This window comes from Strix aluco, chromosome 14, assembly GCF_031877795.1.
Source record: "Strix aluco isolate bStrAlu1 chromosome 14, bStrAlu1.hap1, whole genome shotgun sequence".
In the NCBI taxonomy this organism is placed as follows: Eukaryota; Metazoa; Chordata; class Aves; order Strigiformes; family Strigidae; genus Strix; species Strix aluco.
In genome coordinates, this window is record NC_133944.1 from 18,376,390 (window position 1) to 18,395,984 (window position 19,595).

At 38.1% G+C, this 19,595-nt stretch overlaps 2 protein-coding genes across 26 annotated transcripts in view; one reads left to right on the forward strand and one right to left on the reverse strand.

Moving 5' to 3' along the window:
• Positions 1–4,072, reverse strand: part of RPGRIP1L (RPGRIP1 like) — an 80,927-nt gene extending 76,855 nt beyond the window's left edge. For 8 of the 15 annotated variants that reach the window (XM_074839982.1, XM_074839983.1, XM_074839979.1 and 5 more), the window contains exon 1: positions 3,985–4,072. The gene's annotated coding sequence lies outside the window, so the exon portion shown is untranslated. The other 7 variants (XM_074839972.1, XM_074839976.1, XM_074839974.1 and 4 more) reach the window with 7 other exon arrangements.
• Positions 4,073–4,193: 121 nt separating this feature from the next.
• FTO (FTO alpha-ketoglutarate dependent dioxygenase) overlaps positions 4,194–19,595 on the forward strand; it is a 257,836-nt gene continuing 242,434 nt past the window's right edge. For 10 of the 11 annotated variants that reach the window (XR_012625144.1, XR_012625143.1, XR_012625145.1 and 7 more), the window contains exon 1: positions 4,194–4,305. Coding sequence is in view for 7 of the 11 variants with exons in the window: in XM_074839987.1 (XP_074696088.1) it covers positions 4,267–4,305 (39 nt within the window). In the remaining 4 variants the exon portion in view is untranslated. The remainder of the gene's footprint in view (positions 4,306–19,595) is intronic. The other variant, XM_074839991.1, reaches the window with a different exon arrangement.

The following is a 19,595-nucleotide window of genomic DNA, read 5'->3' on the forward strand; positions in this document are numbered from 1 at the left end:
TGTATTTAATGTATGTAGAATTAGCTTTTTAAAGTTCTAGTACTGTTGTCTTCAGCAACCTTTGGGCTAAGGCCGTATTTCTAAGTGCATGTAGGAAAGAGACCTGTTGGGGGGGGTGTTTTCCTCTTTAATTATTTGTTTGTTCATTTTAAGACAGGTCAAAGCTTAAGGCATCAACTGGTAGACGAGAAATGCCATCTTCCACATTTTGAATGGGACTCTTTGAAACAGAGGTGCTGGGGGTTATGAAGTCATTTCAGTGTTGCCTACCATTCTCTTAGTCTTCTTTCAATCATTGTCATAAGAGAAATTACTTTCTAAGATAGAGACTCTCCTATGAATGATTCTCATAAATCCAAACACATTTCTTTCTTGAGGCAACAGAAAGCTTAGCTACGTGACAAAGTGAGATTAGGAAAGTATTAATGTGAGAAAGTGCATTATTTGTTTCAGTGTAATATATGAAGATACTCGTTAACAACTACTGTTTCTTTCTTCTCTTACAGTGCAGAAAATTACATGTTGGCCATAGAGTCAAGCAAGGCTGAAATAGCATGAAGAAAGAGACATGAAGTCCTTCGGACAGTTGTCTTTGTTACATTCTTTAGGTGATATAAATCTTCAGTGAATCCAAAAACATCTAGGAACGCAATGGGAAATTAACAGTCATGTTACTGAAGACCTGCATCACAGGACAGAAGTGACAGTATAATCCACAGACATTCCATGAAGTATCTGTTAATTCTATCATAACCAAAACTGCTGCTAAAGATATGCCTTTCTTCTACCAGTAAAGTCTTCTGTCATAAACAAGTCTCCTTATGGCTTTGTCCAAAAGGAATGAAAAGGATTAATGGAAATTTAGTTTGCTGTAAGTCATTCTTGTTTTCAATCTTTATTTTTTTCATCACTAACATTTAGGATAAAGTATTATTTCCAGCTTTCACTGTTTAAATCAACCTGATCACATCTTTCTTTTGTGTGGAACAAATGTTTTCTTGTCATGACTGTTGAAATGTCTGAACTTATCTACACTTGTAGATTAGCCATAAAGCTGCAGTTTCAATGCTGTCAGTCACAGAAGTGGAGAATACTCCTTTGTGATGTTGAGGTCCATGACATGCAGCCATCGTAACCAATGGCACAATTCTAACGACAGACACATATCAACTAGCATCCAGCTCCTCAGTGTTCTCAGCTCTTTTTGTGTTATTCACACAAATCCCTCAAAACTTTTTTGTAATTTGTTAAATCAGTGTTATCTGCAGTCACTGACTTCGTCCAGGTTCGTTGTTGCAGTCATTATTACAGGTCAATATCACTACAGCAACTGAGATTGAAGTGGAACAGAAATCTTTACTTCTAGCTGATCGATCAAAATTTGGTTCATGATGGTAGCAAGGAGAAGAATGTGGTTGTCTTAGTCTTCACAAATCAGAAGATGACAGCGGTTTCTGGCAAATTTCTGAGAGGCATGACTTCACAATGTTTGTAATCTATCAAATCAAGCTTCAAAAAACTATCACAATAATAGGCACAGGCAACCATTACTGCTTTTCATTATTTGCTACTTGCTAAAGAAACTTTGCTATGGATATCTACCTATTATTTTCAGGTGAATGAAATCCACCTGATTCAATGAAATCCATTCATTTAAAAACCAAAACAACAAATGCTTGTCCCTCAAATAAACAAACAAAAACCCCCTTGTCAGTAGTAATCCATTACTGACTGCAGCAAAAATACAGAAATATTTAAGTTGTAAGCAAACAAACATAGCAGGGCTATACATGAAAGCCAGTTTTTACTGGCAACATGGCATTACTTGAAGACAAGTGACAAAAAGCTGCTATAAATCTAAAGTCCCAAAACTTAGGTGAAATCTTCAAAAGTAAAAGGAAGAATTAGTTGTTTAATTTTCATTACAAAGTGACAAAATTAAGTATTCATCTTTCTTTTCCATCCTGGGCCACAGGAAAAGAAAAAAATAAAAACAAAGTAACTGTTTTAATGGTTTTAGGTAGAAATAGTACAAACCTGTCTCCTAGTTTTAGGGAGGCAAAACATAATTACAGCTTTAGGATTTGACTTGGCAATTTATTTGCCTCATTAGTAAGAGAAGAACTAGCTATGTCTTTAATAACCACTAACAACCATCATTTATGCTTCTGCAAGACAGGACACTTCAAACAGTAAAATCATGTGTTACATATGTTACAGTTACTTTCTGATTATTACCTCTGTGTCAATCACGAACACTGAAACAAAATTACTTTCCTTGCGGCCAACAGTTGCAGCACTGTTTCTAAAGGCATATGAGATTTCTCCACGGAGTTTGTATTACTTCTTTGGAAAGCATTTCCAAAGCAATTAAATATGATAAAATTGTACAGCAACACTGCTGCAAAAGTGATTGTATTTAAAAGTCCAACATTTCCTAAAATAAAGCATCATAAAGCGAATGAGATATAAATTTGTATTTGCGTCTGGACAGATCCACACGCCATGCTGAACTTGAACAACTTAAACCAGTTTTTATTTCCAAGACAGGTTACCCTACAGTCACCTCAGCACTTCTTGTTCCTAAAAAATAAGAAAAAAGAACTTCACATACAAAGAAAGTAAAGTTTTCCTTATCTCTGGGATTAACCTATAAGAATTTCAAGTTCGGTATAAGCAAGAATTTTAGATATAGCTACTGATGGTATAGAAATGGTAACTTTCTTATACACTGCACTACTTAAAAACTGGTGCTATCACCACCTGAATCTGACAAATTACTATGAAAAACTGCATACAAGTTTGCAGTGCTATGCAAGACCACACAGTAATGAGCACGAATACTTAAAGTTAATTACCAAAGCTCACGCTTTAGGTCCAAATTCTTATATAACTCTCAGAAGCATACTGTTCTCCCATCATCATTCAAATGTAGCAAAACTGAGGAGGGATTACTTAAATTTCCAAAAGTTCTCAGCCAGTGGGGCTAGAGTGAGTTTCTAGTGAAATCTTGAAAGTTATGACTGTTGTTCCAACATGGATTTAGAATTTCATGAGTTTGGCCATGGCCAAGATGATGCTTTTCTTGCAAAATCCTACCCCACTTCTCTGGTGGAGGGAAGAAGAAAGAAAGAAAAAAGAAAAAAAAAATAAGAAAAAAAAAAAAGGAGAGACAGACCACCCACCTATCTTAGCCTATCACAAAGTATTTCCAGGCTACGTTCTTCCTCTATTGATTCTTTAAAGATAAACTTTTTCATTCTAATGGGTTTGTCATCTAAAATAATCTCATTTACTACTTGGTAGGTGTACACACACATATCATCTCTCAAACATCATCTGTTGCAGTGTCGTGACTTCCAGCAGGTGGAAAGGAAAAAAAGAGAGACGATATGGAAGATATTAGGAAACAAGATCACAACATCCTGCTGTAGTCTGAGGGAAGAAACACCTCTCAGACCTGTAACACAGAAAAATCAAGAGAACCGTGTCTTGCCCTCAACATATTTTACAAGCACTTTCTAAATTTTGCTTCAGCTCTGTCAGTTCTGACAATAACTCACACGGCTGGAGGGGGCAGGGAGGAAAGGCAGCGTTTGCCTCACGAAGGAACGCCTACGCTCCCCAGGTTTTCCCGCCCTCGGGCGCAGGAACACAACCCCCGCTGGAGTCCAGCAGCCTTTTTACATACATAACGGAGGCCATAACTGAGGAGAACCACGGCAATACTTCTTAAAAAGTGGTGAGGCACCCTGCCTTTTCCTCGGGCACTAAGCTGCGAGCGAAGGAGCCTCACGGGTCAGGAACAACCTCCTCAGGAGCGCAGCCCCAGGCCGGGAGAGCACCGACCCCCGCCAGCCCCACTCCTCAGCGACACCGGCTCCCCGGGCTGGGGACGTGGCACCACAGCCCCCTGAGTAGCTCCAGCACCGCTGCCCGCCCCGCGCCGTGCCCCAGAGGAGGAAAAGCTCCCCCCGTACTCACAGCTCCCTGCCAGCCCTATGTCTTCTCTCAGCACTCCGCTAACAACTGCTGCCGTTGCCAACGGGACGCTTCCACTTCCGGGTCGCGGCGCCCCGCGGCCTGCCGGGAGCCGTAGTTCCGCCAGGGCGCGGTGCGTGACTCCCGCCCGCTTCCGCCGCCGGCCCCGCCCCCTACCGCGGGGCCCGCCGGGGGCTGTAGTCGCCCGGGAAGCGGCGTGCCAGGCCGGTGCCGGCGGGAGCTGCTCGGAGCAGCGGGGGGCGGCCGGCTGGCGGAGGCGGCACCATGAAGAGGAGAGCAGGGGAGCGGGAGAAAGAACTGAAGGTACCTCCTCTTTGCTTCCCGCTCCCCGTCGGCCCCGAGGAGCGCGCCCGCGCTCAGCCCGCCTTCCCGCGGCTGCTGCGCGGCTCGGCGGGCTGCAAGGGGCAGAGCGAACCCGCCCGCCCGCCCTCCGGCGGCTCCGGTGCTGGAGTGGGAGCCCCGTGAGGGGACTGCGAGCCCGCCCTCAAGTTTATTGTGAGAGGGAAGTAGCCTTAGCGCCGCGCTCCCTGCCGCGGGCGCGCAGCCGTGGGCGGCGGGCGCTGCCCTCCTGCGCCGCCGGGCAGCACCGTTGCTGCGCGGCGGCCGCCTCGTCCCTGGGTCTCCTCAGCGGCTGCGAGGGGCCGGCGGCAGCGCAGCCGGGGCCCGGGGCCCCGCACGGGCGGGCCCTGCCCTGGTTTGCCCTGCCCTGCCCTCCCTGCCCTGCCCTGCCCTGCTCTCCCTGCCCTGCCCTCCCTGCTCTGCCCTGTTCTGCCCTGCCCTCCCTGCCCGCCCGACTCCGCCGCCGCGCCGGTCACGCGTGCCCGGCGTGGGAAACAGTCCCCGCCGCCTGGGGGGCCGTGGCCGGCACCAGGGACTGCGGGTCGGTGTACCGGGGCGGGGGGAGCCCCGGCGTGGCCCACGTCGGTCTGTCCGCCCGCCTGGGGCCAGGCCGGCTTAGCAGTCTTGCTCTAATTAACTTGGAAATCTTAGATTCCCCTCTCCCTGGAAAGGGGGGAACCTAGTGTACTTTAACAATAACTACTGATAAAGATTTTTACCATCTGGGCAAGATATTTCATTTTAAAAGCGAGTTCTACAGTATTATAGGAGAAAAATTATACAAGTTATGTATGTTTGGTTTGGTCAAAACATTCTCAGTGAGATGATGCGTTATGTAACTGTGCTTTTTCTTCAAATTTAAAAGTACTCTTATTCTACACCAAGCCTAACCTAAACGTTTTTAAGTCTCTTGCAGCACCCTAGCTTTTTTCTTGATGTGGTTAGATGCGATGCTGTTACATGCTTACACTGAAGATGTAGTTACGCTGTATAAGCAAACAGCATTGCTGAACGTTTCGCTGTTCAGGTGCCTTTGAAGGCCTTGTTTCTACCACGTTGTGCAATATTTGTCTGCAACTCGTGATGGCTGTTGTACCTCTGCTGATTTTGTTTACAAAATAGTAGTACAGAGAAGCAGCAAGTTACTTGTTTGAAAGCATAGTGCTGATTTTAGTGATGTTAATGAAAGGAAGGCTTTGTATAATTTTTCCATTATAAACTTAGAAAAGGCTTTCTAAATTGGTAAGCTGGTTCACCTGTCTTTGCATACAGAACATACTGGGTTTGATATTGCTATTAATTTACTGTTTAATTAAAAGTTATTTCACTATAGGGGCAGGGAAAAGGTCTGACCTAAATCTGCAATTCAATATTTTAATAGAAAAATAACTTTAAAGCCTGTTCACGGTAGTGAGATCCTTAACAACTCTTTAAGGACAACCTGGTCACTTTGTAATTAGTCATTCTGCTATCCTTCATTGCTGAAGGACAGTAACTTCTGGTTTGGTTGTGTTTTGCTCTTTCTATATATGTGAAACACGTACAGACGTAAGCTGTCCTATCCAATCCAATGTAATTACATTGCAGACGAAAAACCCTACCCATACCTTCTTTAGCCTGTGCATTTATGCTATCCATACAAAGGCTTTTGTCTTTGCAATATATCTCAAACATATTTGGGAATCATTTGCATTAGGAGAATAATTGCCATTGATAAGATAATCATTCAAGGATATGTGTGAGGGAGTAAGATGGAACTGTGAACTACACTGGCAAAGGTTGTAGGAGGACAAGGCACTTGAAGAGCTATCAGAGAAGCAGTGTGTAAGAAAAACTCAAGGAAGCTGGAGTGAAAGAGTACTGCCTTAGACACATCTAGATGTTGTAGGTGCACAAACAGAGAAGGATGAAAATTAGGAAGAGATCCTTATAGACAATTTAAAGGTGTGAATAGTTATAGGATGCCTTAAGGGGATGTTCTAAGTTGGGTACTACTTGAGAGAAGCTTTGGATATATTGAAAGAAAAGGAGCTTGTAGAACATCCTAGAATAAAGGATGACAAAGGAGAAGGCAGTAAGGGGAAGTTGAGGGGTTATACAAGAAGAAATGTATGCTCTCTTTTCACAGGAGTACCCTCATACTGGTGGTATTTTATACAATTTTAATTAACAATGTAATCTTTGGGTTTCTGGCACTATGCCAGTTCAGTCTCTAGGTTTAACCATTGTTCGCTTACGTTACTCACCTAAGAAATGCTGAAGGCAAAGGAAGTGTGTATTTATTGTAGTAGTTCTGCCAAGACTCCCATTTAGGTCCTGATCAAAATATTTCATAGCAAACCAAATATTAGTGAGGTTAACCCGACCTCTTCTGGAGAGTGAGATTTATGAGGCCTATTAATGAGAGGGAAGTGGTTGGATAGAGAAGCTGGTTTGGATTATGTATCTCCTGGCAATGTCTCTGTTCTGGAGAATTAAATCCTGAATAAAAGTTCTTGTTTTGCTATAATTGTGTACAGTTAAATGCTATCTATCAGAAGCCTAGTGATTGACTTTTGCTTTGTAATTACACAGTATGTTTCTTATATGCGATAAGCGGTTCTCTCTGTCTCAAATTTTCATATGTATAGCAAGTTTTGATTTATGCTGTTATAGAAGAACGTTCCTGTTCCAAGTACATGTGGTAGAAATTCTTTAGAGTGCAGTGCTGTCATACAGCAATTTCCACTTTGCAGATCACTCAATTGGATTGAGTAAGATTGAGTGTGTAGCAGAAATGAAATTGTTTATGCCAGTATTTGGTGTTCCAAGTGCAAGAGCAGGAGGACACAAATTCATTCCTGCGAAGAGGGTCTGAAAAAAGTTGGGAAACAATAGCCAGAAGTTAATTAAAGTTAATTAAGCTGTTTTAAACACCATGTTGGGGATGCTAGTGTGCTGTGGAATATTTCTCTGAGTCTTAAGTTGACAGCAAAACATGATTATGCCAAAGTTCCTAAAGACATCTTTGGAGATATTGCATGCCATCAGGTTCTATGGTCTTCCCTATAGCAAATACTACTTCTGTGTGTAAAACCAGAGCTGTTAGATGTTGCTCATTAGCTGGAAAGGCATTTTAATGAAACAGCCCATTGGGGTGTGTTTTGTTTGTTTGTGTTTGTTTTAACTTATAATTCAGTTTTAATTAGTACAGTTTATAGTTATTTTGATTCTTTTTTTCTTGACGCTGTTGGTCAGAGTTTCGGTCAGCTTGCAGTAAGCTTTTTTTTTTTGCTGGATGAAGAAAAGGTACCACATAAAGTAAAACCAAATATAGACCTCTTAATTAGTAGTCTACTTAGACTATTTTCTCCTTTTAAACTTGGGAAGAAAGCTGGTTTGCTTTTTGGATGTTTATTATCTTGATTAATATTCACAGGTTAGTTAAAAAAGTTAATCTTTAATGTAAGTCTGTTCTCAAGACTGACTTTGTCAAAAATGTTTTTTTAAAGTAAGTTTCAGTGTGACACATGCCAAATTCTAGTAACTACCTTTATTTCCTTCCTTTTGCCACTCTTTGCTTATTAAGACCTTGTGTCATTACGGTGTGAAAGACAAGATCCTCAGCTAGTCTGGAGTATTGTTTTCTTTTACTTTAAAAGGATTACATTGAGGGGTCTTTGGAATAGACCGCTAAGCCCAGTTCACAATTACCTTATGTAGCTGTTTATGCTAATTCACATTACTGTGAAACCAGAACTGACTACAGAGAATGTATTCCACAGACATTACTGTTATGTTTGTACAGCTCCCAGCACAGCTGGGACCCCAATCCAATAAAGTTATTGCTATACAAATAATAAATGCATCAATATGCACATATCTGAATATTCACAAGGGCTTTTACAAAGATATTCATGCACAATTTCACATTTGTGAGACATGTTAGACAAAGTGGCAAGGAAATATAAAGCTTTAAATAACACAAAGCTTTGCATGTATTCTATTTACAAGGAGGAAAAGGGAATATACAGTGTTTTGGCTGAGATTTCAATGGAAGTCTTATTTCTTGCATCTTCCTCATTTTTGCTGGCTGGAAAATAATATATATTTACGAGATAAAGTAGGTTGCTTCAATATATTAATACTCAGGGGAAAATAGGCAAGTATTCTCAGAGCACTTAAGAGCAGGGAATTATTTTAGGATTAATGCTGAAAAATGTTGCCCATACCATGCAATGAAGTATATATACTTTAACATTGTCTTACCATAGTTTGTTCAAATATTATGTTAATTTCTCGTTTTTGTTATTGTTCTGCCTTGATGTAAAAACATACAAAATTTTCTAATTGAAAGATTAAATACATTCTTTTAGAAGTTGTATTTAGAAAAATTAATGAAACAGCTTAGATGCAGTTAAATAAGCTTCTTGTCATGTCATATTTCTGCTTAGGTAAATGGTGTGCAGGTTTTAGCAGAATCAGCAGCCAATATGCCGGTAGCAATTTTTGTGGTAATCACATTATTGGCCCTTCCCATTATTAATGAGACAATAATTAAGAAATAGTGTTGATAGTCACATAAGACATGATTTGTATATTGGAAATGGTCAGGTAGAAGCCTTGCATATGCAGAATAAAATACAAGAAAGAATGAGTGGCAAATGTTCCTTCCTTTTAAATTCATCACATTCCTGCTGCTTAAATTGCCTCAGCTGCTAATGCTGGAACCATTACAGTAATGGACTCAGCAAATGAAGGAGAACCAAGACATACACACTTTATTACTGGAGGGGTAATTTTCTCTTCATCTGTAATAGCAGCAGTGCCTAGTATTGATCAGACCATCAAGATACTAATCCTCTGTAAAATTACTTGTTATAACTGAAAATGTGTTAATCCAAATCATTCTGTGTCCTGACTTTCTACTTACTATTGAATACAGACTATTAGATGGTTTATTTTTTGTGATTTAAAGCCTTTATATTGATAACAGTAGGAGCTTCCTTTGCAAAAGCGTGTGCTTAATCTTAGCTATGGCCCAGGGTTGTCTTTTTGTTTTAACTAGAACATCACCCATTTAATTAAGAAGTGCGTGTCTATCTTGCTGCTCTGAATTATATTGCTACTTTTGGCCCTGCAGATTTATTAAACATGTTGTTTTACATTCAGTCTCTTGTTTTTGCTGTAAATAAGAACAGATCTATGCTTCACATATTCGAATCTTCTAAGATCTTGGAGCTAAGGATGTGAGGAGCATGGATACTGGAAACACTAATTCATGTTTTGTTGATTGTGGCCTGTAAGGCTATTGTGTATGAGAGTAATCTAAGAAAAGGCAAATGCCAGGGGTCTAGAGGTCTTCAGTTTACTTTGATCCTAGTGATTCACTACATGAGACAGTGGTATGGGAGCTGTGCATATTCCATGTCTGAATATGCACTCTTGGGAAGGCTTCTCCTTTTCCTCCCCGCCCCCCCCACCACCTCATCTATTTTTTCATAGTCTTGTATGTTAAGATTATAAACTCATGTCTGTTACTTGTATAGCCTCTAGCCAACTAAAATTTTGGCTTGGTTGCATGCCACAAGTATAATAGCTGTTAGGGGTACACAGTACCTTGTCGGACATGGCTGCATGAAATGGTTCCATTAACCCTGACCTTTCATTAGACTTATTAATATGGGATCCTACCACCTGACAGCCATTGATATCTTGCCAGCTTATGGGGCCAAGAAGTGTCCTAGAAGTGGGACAAGATGCAGAACTGGTTGCTTATTTTAAAGAATCTGGAAGTGTTCTATGTATTTTGGGATATTTTTGTTGATGTTGTAGGGTCAGTTAGATTTTTGCTCTGGCAAAACAAACAACATGTATATTTATCTGACTACCCCTCTGCTTTCTTTTTTTGTCAGGATTTAACTGTAACTTGTAACATTTAGAGTCACTTTACATTTCCTAAAAGGTATTGGAGTACCAATACCTTTACAGGGATTTTAATTCCTTGTCTGCCTCAGAACACTAATTTTTTTTTCTCCCTTCTAATAAACAGTGCGAACAGAGCATATGTTGCTTGCTTAATTCCAATTTCCCTATTGAACAGCCTCTTTACTACAATTTTCAAGACATCAGACTAGAAATGCGTACAGCAAAGCATTTTGTGTGATGATGTGGAGTTCACTTATTCATATAGCTACGTTGCCAAATATAAGATGAACTTTAAAGTTTTCTGTTGCTTGGTAAATTTGCAACTAGACTGTTATTAAACATGAGTGTGTTCTCAAACAGCAACACCGAGACTAAGAAAACAATTTACAAATTCAGTGTTAGATGTGCAGTGTCTAAAAATGTGATGATAGTTGTTTACATTCTTTTTCAAATATTTCTATAACTTGTGGCATTCAGGAAAATTAAATTTACCCCCCAAAAACCAAGGGAAAGTACATTGTGGAAATCCTTCCTGTTTTCTGTAGAAAATAAAATACCATGTGTATTGAATTTCTGATTTTGAATTAACATCTTGCTGAAGAGAAATCTTTTGGACGTTGTTAGCAGGTGATTCAATTTCAGAAAGCCAGGTAGTCTCAAATGTAGGTCACCCAGACCCTGTTATCTTCTGATTCTGAACTTAGCTTATAATCTTAGAAGTTTCAGATGGAAATTGGCATTTTTGAAATGAAGCTATAGTGAAATGTCCCTTGCTGGAGGTGCAGTACTGGGCATACTTTAACTTTTTAAAATAGATTTGGAAAATATTTAATGAAAGATTATTATACTTTTCCCTTTTACAGCAGGTAAGATTCAGTTTCATCTGACCCAGGTTAGTAAAAACTAGACAGGCCAAAGAGTGAATGCCTAAAGCTTGTTTCAGTTCCCACTGCAATTGGTGATCAAACTTACACAGCCTTCAGCTGAAGCAGGATTGGGCTCTCATGTTTTTAATAATTCATCTATTTCTTAAGTTATTTAATTAACCTTTAATGACCAAGAGCATCCAAAATATCAGATGATCCTCTTCCCTTCAGTTGAGACTAAAAAGCACCATAGTGTATTACTGTATTCTATTAGGTTCACTATTAAAGTGCAAAACATGGTTATGAATATTTGTTGACATTTAAAGTATGGGACAGATTAAACATATCTTTGAAGCCTTCTGGATAGAAAATGGTAGTGCTGTAATTTCAAAACTCTTTTAGTTATTGGAGTCTTACTATGGGAGAAAACTCTCCCTTATTTAGCTTAACAGTTTTTTGCTTTTGTACACGTGCTACACCACTTTCTAAAAGAATTACATCTTTATCTCCTAGAACTTGTTCAGTTTCATTTTGCCCTTTTATCTGCTGCTCATCCCACCATTTTTATTTAAGACTGTAAAGTTACTTTAGTGTAACTGCTATTGTCACCTTTGCCCTCAGCTAGTCAAATAGTTTACCTTGAGGGAAGCATTTATCTCCCACTTTCATTATTATTATTTTCGTAGCTGTAAAGATATATATTTTATGTCTCCAGAAGGCTGTAACAGTGAAACGAGGTATTGATCTGCTGTATTTGGCAATTTCTTTCCACCTTGCCATCGATATCATGTCAGCCTCTGTCTGTACTGTGGTTGACCTCACAAATAGCTCTTTATGTTCCCATTGGATTCAAATGATATACTATGCTCAAAACTAAATCAATGAATGATTATAAAGTTTTTAGTATTATTTCATAACCCCCAGGCAACTGATACTTCATGTGGTGAATACTTGAAAAGGTACCTGATTAAAATATATTGCTGAATCTCTTCTAAGGCTTAAAATTGTATTGAGATCAAACATCCCAGAATACTAAATTCAAGGTCTGATTGGCGTATTTCTGAACAGATACTAAAATTACTGAAATTTCTACCTGTAATTCACTGGATAGACTCCAGTCTAGAATAGCAAAATATTTTACTTAAAGCAAAACCTCCCACTTCTGCTGCATGCTGTGTCCTCTGTTTTGAGTGCAAAAATTTCATGCGCTGGATCTTGCCAGTGAAAGATCATGAATGTTACACTCTATATGCTTCTAGGGGAAAAAATGGAGGTAAATATCAGATAAGGTTTTCATCTCCAAAAAGTGAACAGTAGGATTAAGCAACTGTGACATTGGAAAACATTGTTATTACTGCTCTGTAGAATCATACATCTTCCATATGCTTCTAACAGTTTAACTGGTGAAATTAATGTTCAAATGCACATTTAACAGATTTTTAAAAAAAACCCAAAAAAACAAAAAACCAAAAAAACCCAAACCTGAATGGAAATAGGTAGGATTTTCACAAGCATTTAAAGGAATTTAGAAGCCAAATCCTATTAATGTTGAATGTGCACTCAAGTTGGGCAAGAAGCCTTTAAAAATCTGATGTCTCAAAGCAGTAGGCCTCTTGAAATGTACATCTGTATTTGGAAAGGACTGACTGAAGTTTCCATACAAAAGGGTAGGTTTATGCAAATTAATTAAACAACAGCTTGTAGATCTGGAAACAGTTTGGTTGTATTCTCTTCTGATTTTCTTCTACATTTACTTCTAACGTAAATGATGTCATTGCAGCAAGTAATGATGCTCTTGTGCTCAAAGGAAATACTTCATTGGTATCTAAATCATGTGATGGCAAACAACTGCAGATGGTAAAATATTGAACAGTGTGCTGTGGGGCGTATGTATGTACCTAATCTAAAGACCTACAAACCTAAAGAACGAAAACAGAACAAATCATTTAATCCAAAGAAACTATGTAGGAGAAAGTTATTTGGGGCCTTCATCATAAACAGTGCATATAAATAACAGTGAAATGACCATCCTTCTGGGTTGGAAAGCTTATTTAGAGTCAGAGTTTAGATAGAAATTTCTAATAAACTTTTTTAAAGAAAATGAACATTTGTCAAATGTAACACTTTTGCAAGACATTTACACAGAAGACTTGTGGAAAGGTGTTCCAATGAGATAGATCTAGAGTATTTCAATTATGTATTCTGAGACCATGTAAGTGGCATATTTTAGTATGCAATATAAAACCACTGGAAATTATACCAAAGCTCTGATCAGTTTGAAACTGGTTTTGTAAACCTGGAGTTCTTCTGAAATGTAGAAGAAAAATTTTTTAGGTACTGCAGCTATTATGAAATTAAAAAAATCCACTTCTGTCTTCTATCCAGGCAGGAGCCAAAAGGTAATTTTTACTAAAGGTGTTATTTCAGATTTTGTATTTGCTGAGTATAATGGAACTGACCTGGTATGATGTAAGATCAAAAGGCAGTTCCATTCCCTGCTTTCCAGATATTCCCTTGTCAATCCTTTAGAATAAGATGAGTTGAATCAGTTGTGTGGCTCCTTGCATCTTTGGTAATGGGGAAGAGAAACTATTTTGGTTTGGTTTGGATTTTTTACTGTGATGACTCCTTCAGCAGGCAGTTATCTTTTATGGATGTTCAGTGCTCTGGTTTTTGCCTCTGGCATGTAAAATGTAAAGGGTACCGTATTGGTGGTTTTGTTTCTTTTTGACGTTCATGAAGATGATGGTAGTTGACATTTTCAAGAGGAGGAAAAGTATGGCAACAAATGTTAGTTTGCATAGACTTCTCCCATTCCTTAAAACAGAAGCTATTAAGCTTCTGCCTTGTCAAGTTTGGAAGCCTTCTGTTATGTGCTGTCTTTCATTTCTTCAACTTCTGTCGCTGATGTCTGAAACAGTAGTCCTGTGATACAGTCATATGGACACTATCAATCTTGGTTCAATGGCAGGTGTTTATGGAAAGCATTTATACATAGACAAAAATGAGATAAAGGCAGATTGTGAGTATTGCCAATGTTTTGGTTTCCTAGCCTTATATTTCACTTCAAAAGACTTCAAAAGTCTTTTACTTGTGTTAGTGAAAGCTTGTATTGCTGGGTGCCCTCCTCTTTAACCAATTTCACTTGAATGTGTCATGGGGAATTTCTGTATATATAGAGCTATTTTGTATTGTGCATTATATCTATCTGTATGATACCCTGCACACTCCTTAGATAACAGTAACTAACAGGTAATGTAGCAGGAGACCTAACACACAGTTTGTTTCTCTCTCTTTGTTTTATCTTTCCTGTGGCCAGTATTGTCTTCTCCCAATGTTTAAAAAAAAAAAAAAAAAAATTTCAAAAAACCTTTGTTGTTCTGGGTTTCTTTGCGTTATTAGTATTCATATTATCAAGTTACACTGCATGAGCTTTTTTCCAGTATTGTCGCAAATAAGACTTGAAACTTGTGTGAAATTTCCTGACGCCAGGAACTGATACTCTAGAAAAACTTTTCATAATCACTTGACTGTTGCAAGTTGTGGTGCTTGTTAATAGTGTATAATGGAATTCTTGGTGGTGTTCTAGCCTAAATTCTTACAATATACTGTAGATATTGGTCAGCCTTCCCTGACCTGTTTTAAAAATGTCTTACGTTACTGAAGTATTTGTATTATACAGTGTACTTACCTATGGTTCCTCAGTGTATCTTCTCATCTCATATTATTTCATAAGTTTATCCTCACAAAACATCTCTGTAGTAGGGTGGTATTTTTCTCTCTTCTACAAATGGAAATTAAAGTGCAGAGGAACTTTTAACTTTCTCATTATGACAAGTAAATTGATAGTGTATGATAGGCACTGGATGCACTGCTTACATTCCTTGGGGCTGAGTGGTGGGTGTGCAGCAAGTCTGGTTCATCCAGAGAGGGGCTGACTACCTGAAATTGTGTGTGTGTGCACACTGTGCGGCTCATGGTGAATGAGTCAGGAAGTGCAGTATGTGTGCAGCAGCATTATGCGCTTCAGCAATAAAGAGTGAAGTCAGGACACCCAGAATTTAATATCTGGAAATCTCAGACAAATACAGAAGTGCTTCTGAATTGATTTGGACCTTATTATAAGACAGAAAGAGGAAGCAACTGGGGAAAATGGATGTGTATCCAAGCAAGTCTTCTAACGATTAAAGCATGCTTTTTTTTCTTCTCCCACCCTCACACAGTGTAAAAGATGTTGGTGAGCTTTCCCCAAATTTGTAATTTGTACTATAGACAGGACTCTCTTGCCTATGTAGAGAAGCCATGAAACTTCTCATTCAGTCCAAAATAAATTGGATTATGATTTTATGCTTCTGGCTTCCTGAAAGCCATTCACTGTGATCAGGACAGTAGGTTGGTCATTATCTATGATTTGAAAAGTGTTGATAGTATGACTTGTGCAATAGAACATATGAATATAGTTCATGCCTTGAAGAGTTTGTGCTGTGTGTGTATCTGTGTACGTGACAGACAAGTGGTTTTATGCTTCATGATCCAAATGTATTCCTCATAAATAATGACAATTCGTTTTCTCTTCAGTTTGCAAAGCATAGTTTGTGAATAGGGTCTTTAATGTGTCGGTATCATGACAGAAATTGGTACAAAGCAGTAATGTCAGAAGCGGGATGATACCAGTGACCCAGCAAAAAGAAACAAGCACTTTGCATGTTGATCTGTTTTGTTAAAGGGCAATATTTGGCCCTGTAAGTGCAGGAGAGATGGACTGTTCATGAAAAGGGCATAAAGAGCTAACCCATATGATCCTTTGTCAGCCTGATTAAATTTAGTGTCAAGCATTCATTCATGTGAAAGATGAGCGGCATCACTGTTTATCTAATAAAATAAAAGTATTTCTATTTTTCCTGAAGTCTTTTATATGTTAATAGAGGCAAACGTGAATATGATCACATAATTTAAATGTGTAAGTAAAAAATATACATCTTTACTGGCAATGGGTTAAAAGTAAGATGTATATGTGTTATGCAAAATAATGCAATTTCATTGTTAATCATGCTGTTCAAGCCATAACTCCACACAAAACAGTGCTTTTAAACAAATAGAAAATACTGTTATTGTACCATTTATAACAGAAATGCCTAGGATATTTAGAGACTGATGCAAAGTATTTATTTGCATGCTTTAATGTATGCTCCTATTGCAATATTAATATTAAAATGCAGACTTAAAATTCCAGGTGATTGTATTAGCCCTAATTGTAAGGTGTTAGGCTCTGCTTTTTAATGCTGGAAGAAACACCAGTATTTAGAAAAAGGAGTACAACAGATGTAATTCTGGAAATAAATGCATGCCATTACAAGAAAATGGAAAAATTTCTCATGAAATAATTGAACTTCTCTTAAATATTAAAAGAAAGAGAAAGGAGAAAGTTTAGATGTTTTTCCCCTCACCCTTCCTACCCCACCAAATCTGGATTGCTTCAAACAACTGCTGGGAGTTCTGTTTAATGTTATACTTTGCATGCATTTGTGATCTGAAATAAAAAAAAGTCAAATTTGAGAGAGACAGTTTGAATGGCATGCTGTCAGTTTGACTCTTCATGAATTGGCAGTGGTCTCATTTAGGACCTTCAAATATGTGTCTGCCTGGACAGAATGAGAACATTTTGCATGTTCTTCAGAAGACAACCACTCCTTGCTGCCTCACAGTATTCACTGGTGCATGACAGTTGCCCTTCATTGCTGTCTTCTTCGAACTTAACCTTTGACCATCCACTTAGTTGCTGCGCAACGGTTGGAGCAGGCCAAGATGTTCATGAATGACGGGCATCGGCCTGCAACGTGCTTGTCATTATTTGACTGTCAAAAGTAGCCTGCCATTGGGCTCCATCAAGGTTTGAAACCTATGTGCAGCAGTCCATATTACTTAACTTCCAAGACTGTCAACAGAATGATCAAATGTGCATAAAAAATGTGTTGAATACATCTTTGATCATAATATAGGGAGATATTTTTTGTGTGTGCTAAATGTATTCATATGACTTTCAGAGGGCCAAGAGGTTGAATCTGCTGCCATGGTAAAAAGTGAACTGTTGTCTCCTGTGGTCTAAGTTTCAAATAGCACAATTTAGATTTGAACAGCTCTGCCAGTTAAACTCTCAGCTTGTCTTGCGTATCCTATCAGCTTTTCAGCCAGCAGTGTAAGCAGCGAGATACTAGACCAGTGGTGCCTGAGGTTAGCTGTCAAACTGGAATGTTATTTTGGATCTTGCTGTAATGTAATATTATAGGAAGAGGTCAGGCTGTGTGATTTGTAAAGCAGTTGTGAGAACTTAAAATGACTGAAATGTTGTTTATTTCAGGTACTTTTTTTTTCTCTTGAAAGAGTTGAAGAGAAGATAGAATTTATCATAAAAAAGTAAGAAACCTAAGGCAATGTAGAATGGTCATTTTCTCTCAAGTTCAGAATACAGTGCATAAAAGAGCACCAAAATTCAGTATGAAGAGTCAGTAAGGCTGAAATTCACTAAGCAATAAATGCTTGACATTGAAAATATTTAACAGGCAGACGTACTTGTATCTTCTGATAATGAATGCTGAAGATATCTGGGGCTGAACCTCATACTTAATTTAAAGATTGTACCCCTGGGTTAATTAGGAACATAAGTTTGCTGTGTAGGTAAATCACTTATGCAAACTATCATATATTAACAATACTTTGAATTGCTTCATGCTTGGAATCCAGCTTTAGTGTAATATTCGCTACTCACTTGGGCAAAAGTCTTCTGTAACTGCAATTTATTTCCTTGAATTTCAAACATGTCTGTTTTCTTCTCTCAAAATATCCCAGTTCCTTTGCAATTGAAATGGTGTATCAAAATGACATCACAAAATACAAATATCAGCTTAAAAAACCAGAGATTCACTAGAGCTTGTTCATAATGACTTCTATCAAGCATAAACACAGCATTATCCTGCTAACTGGCTATAAAACTAGTTTTTTCCTTCATATTTCAAAATATCTTCATGCTAATTTAGTAAAAACAATAAAATCATAGAAAGTGGTTAGTGGTTAGATTGCTTAGAAACAAAAAGTGTGTTATTTTCATAATATTTCTGCCCTCTGTATTTTCTGAACCAGGTTTTATTTTTTTTCTGCTCGCAATGTTATTTGTAAGAGACCTCAGTGCAGATGCAGTGATCTAAAAAATTAGATTGTGTCGTGGAGATCTCTTAGTCTTTGGTCTTCTTGCTCTTAATCTTAAATGCTGTTGTTGCTTAATAATAGTCTAACTCTGATTTCAGTCTTTGCTAATGCATTAATATGTGTCTAGTCTGAAATGGAGTATGAAATGCATGCATACAGATGTGTGTTTGTGTACATATATGTATATATGCATGCTATAAATGTGCAAAATTCTTTGGCAAATAAAATGATCTGTTATTAGATGATAAAATCATGTTCTAGACACTTCATTCTGGTCAAAAAGTTGCTGTTACTAAGTTTTGATTTATGTTTTCCTTTTCTTGTGTAATGTATACCTATGCAGTATGTTTTGGTGAAGGAAGACTGAATTTTGAAAGTGGTTATATGCAAACATACAATCATTAAAGTGTGTTTAAGTATACAAATAAATAATGAGCACTTTAATAATGAGCCATTGTGTTTGTTGATATGGTCTCTGAACTCAGAACTACTCTTTTGGCCTTCATGTTTTAAAACAATGTTAATGTTGTCAAAATGAATAGAAAAATTGACCAGACTTTTTTCAGAAAATGAATGTTATTTTCCATTGCAGAAAGACATTGCTGTTTCTCTTACTGTACAAATAAAGGTTTAATTTCTAGTGGGAGTTAATAATACCATTTGTAGTTGTGTTCCTGAGGAAAAAAAGTTTAGAATCTTGAAGCACAAATCTATTATTTCACTTAAAGTGTGGAGTACCTGTTCTTCCTCTAACCAGAGACTGCTTTTTTGCCCATTTTGAAGTTACATACTGAGCACCATTGTGCTGTTTATTGCAAGTGTGTTCATATCTTTATATTTTTCCAAACAAAAAAAGTCCTTTTGTGAATCCTGTCCGGTCTGTGTAATAACTAAGCAGTTTGTGTTGATGTTCTTGCTCTTGCCCTGAAGATCTTTTCAACTTATCACTATTTTAAAAGGATGTGAAGAAACCAGTTTATTAACATAAAATGCAGTAAAAAGTAAGTTCTCATGTACAGAGGGTTATATATTAATAATTAGCAGGTAGTGTCTTTTCCCACTGTCTTAAAAGATATAAGAATCATTGCCGTAGAAGTGTTTCCCAACTTTTTTTAGGCATTAGAATCCAATGTTTGAAAGTAAAAACACAGTGAATAAAGACAACAGGAGTGAAGTGTTATTATTTTGTTTTGTTTCTGAATTAAGAGTATCCTGACTGAAAGCAAAATGTTTTAATCAATCAAAGAAACTTCTGAAGTTGTTTTCAGGATGGCAGGA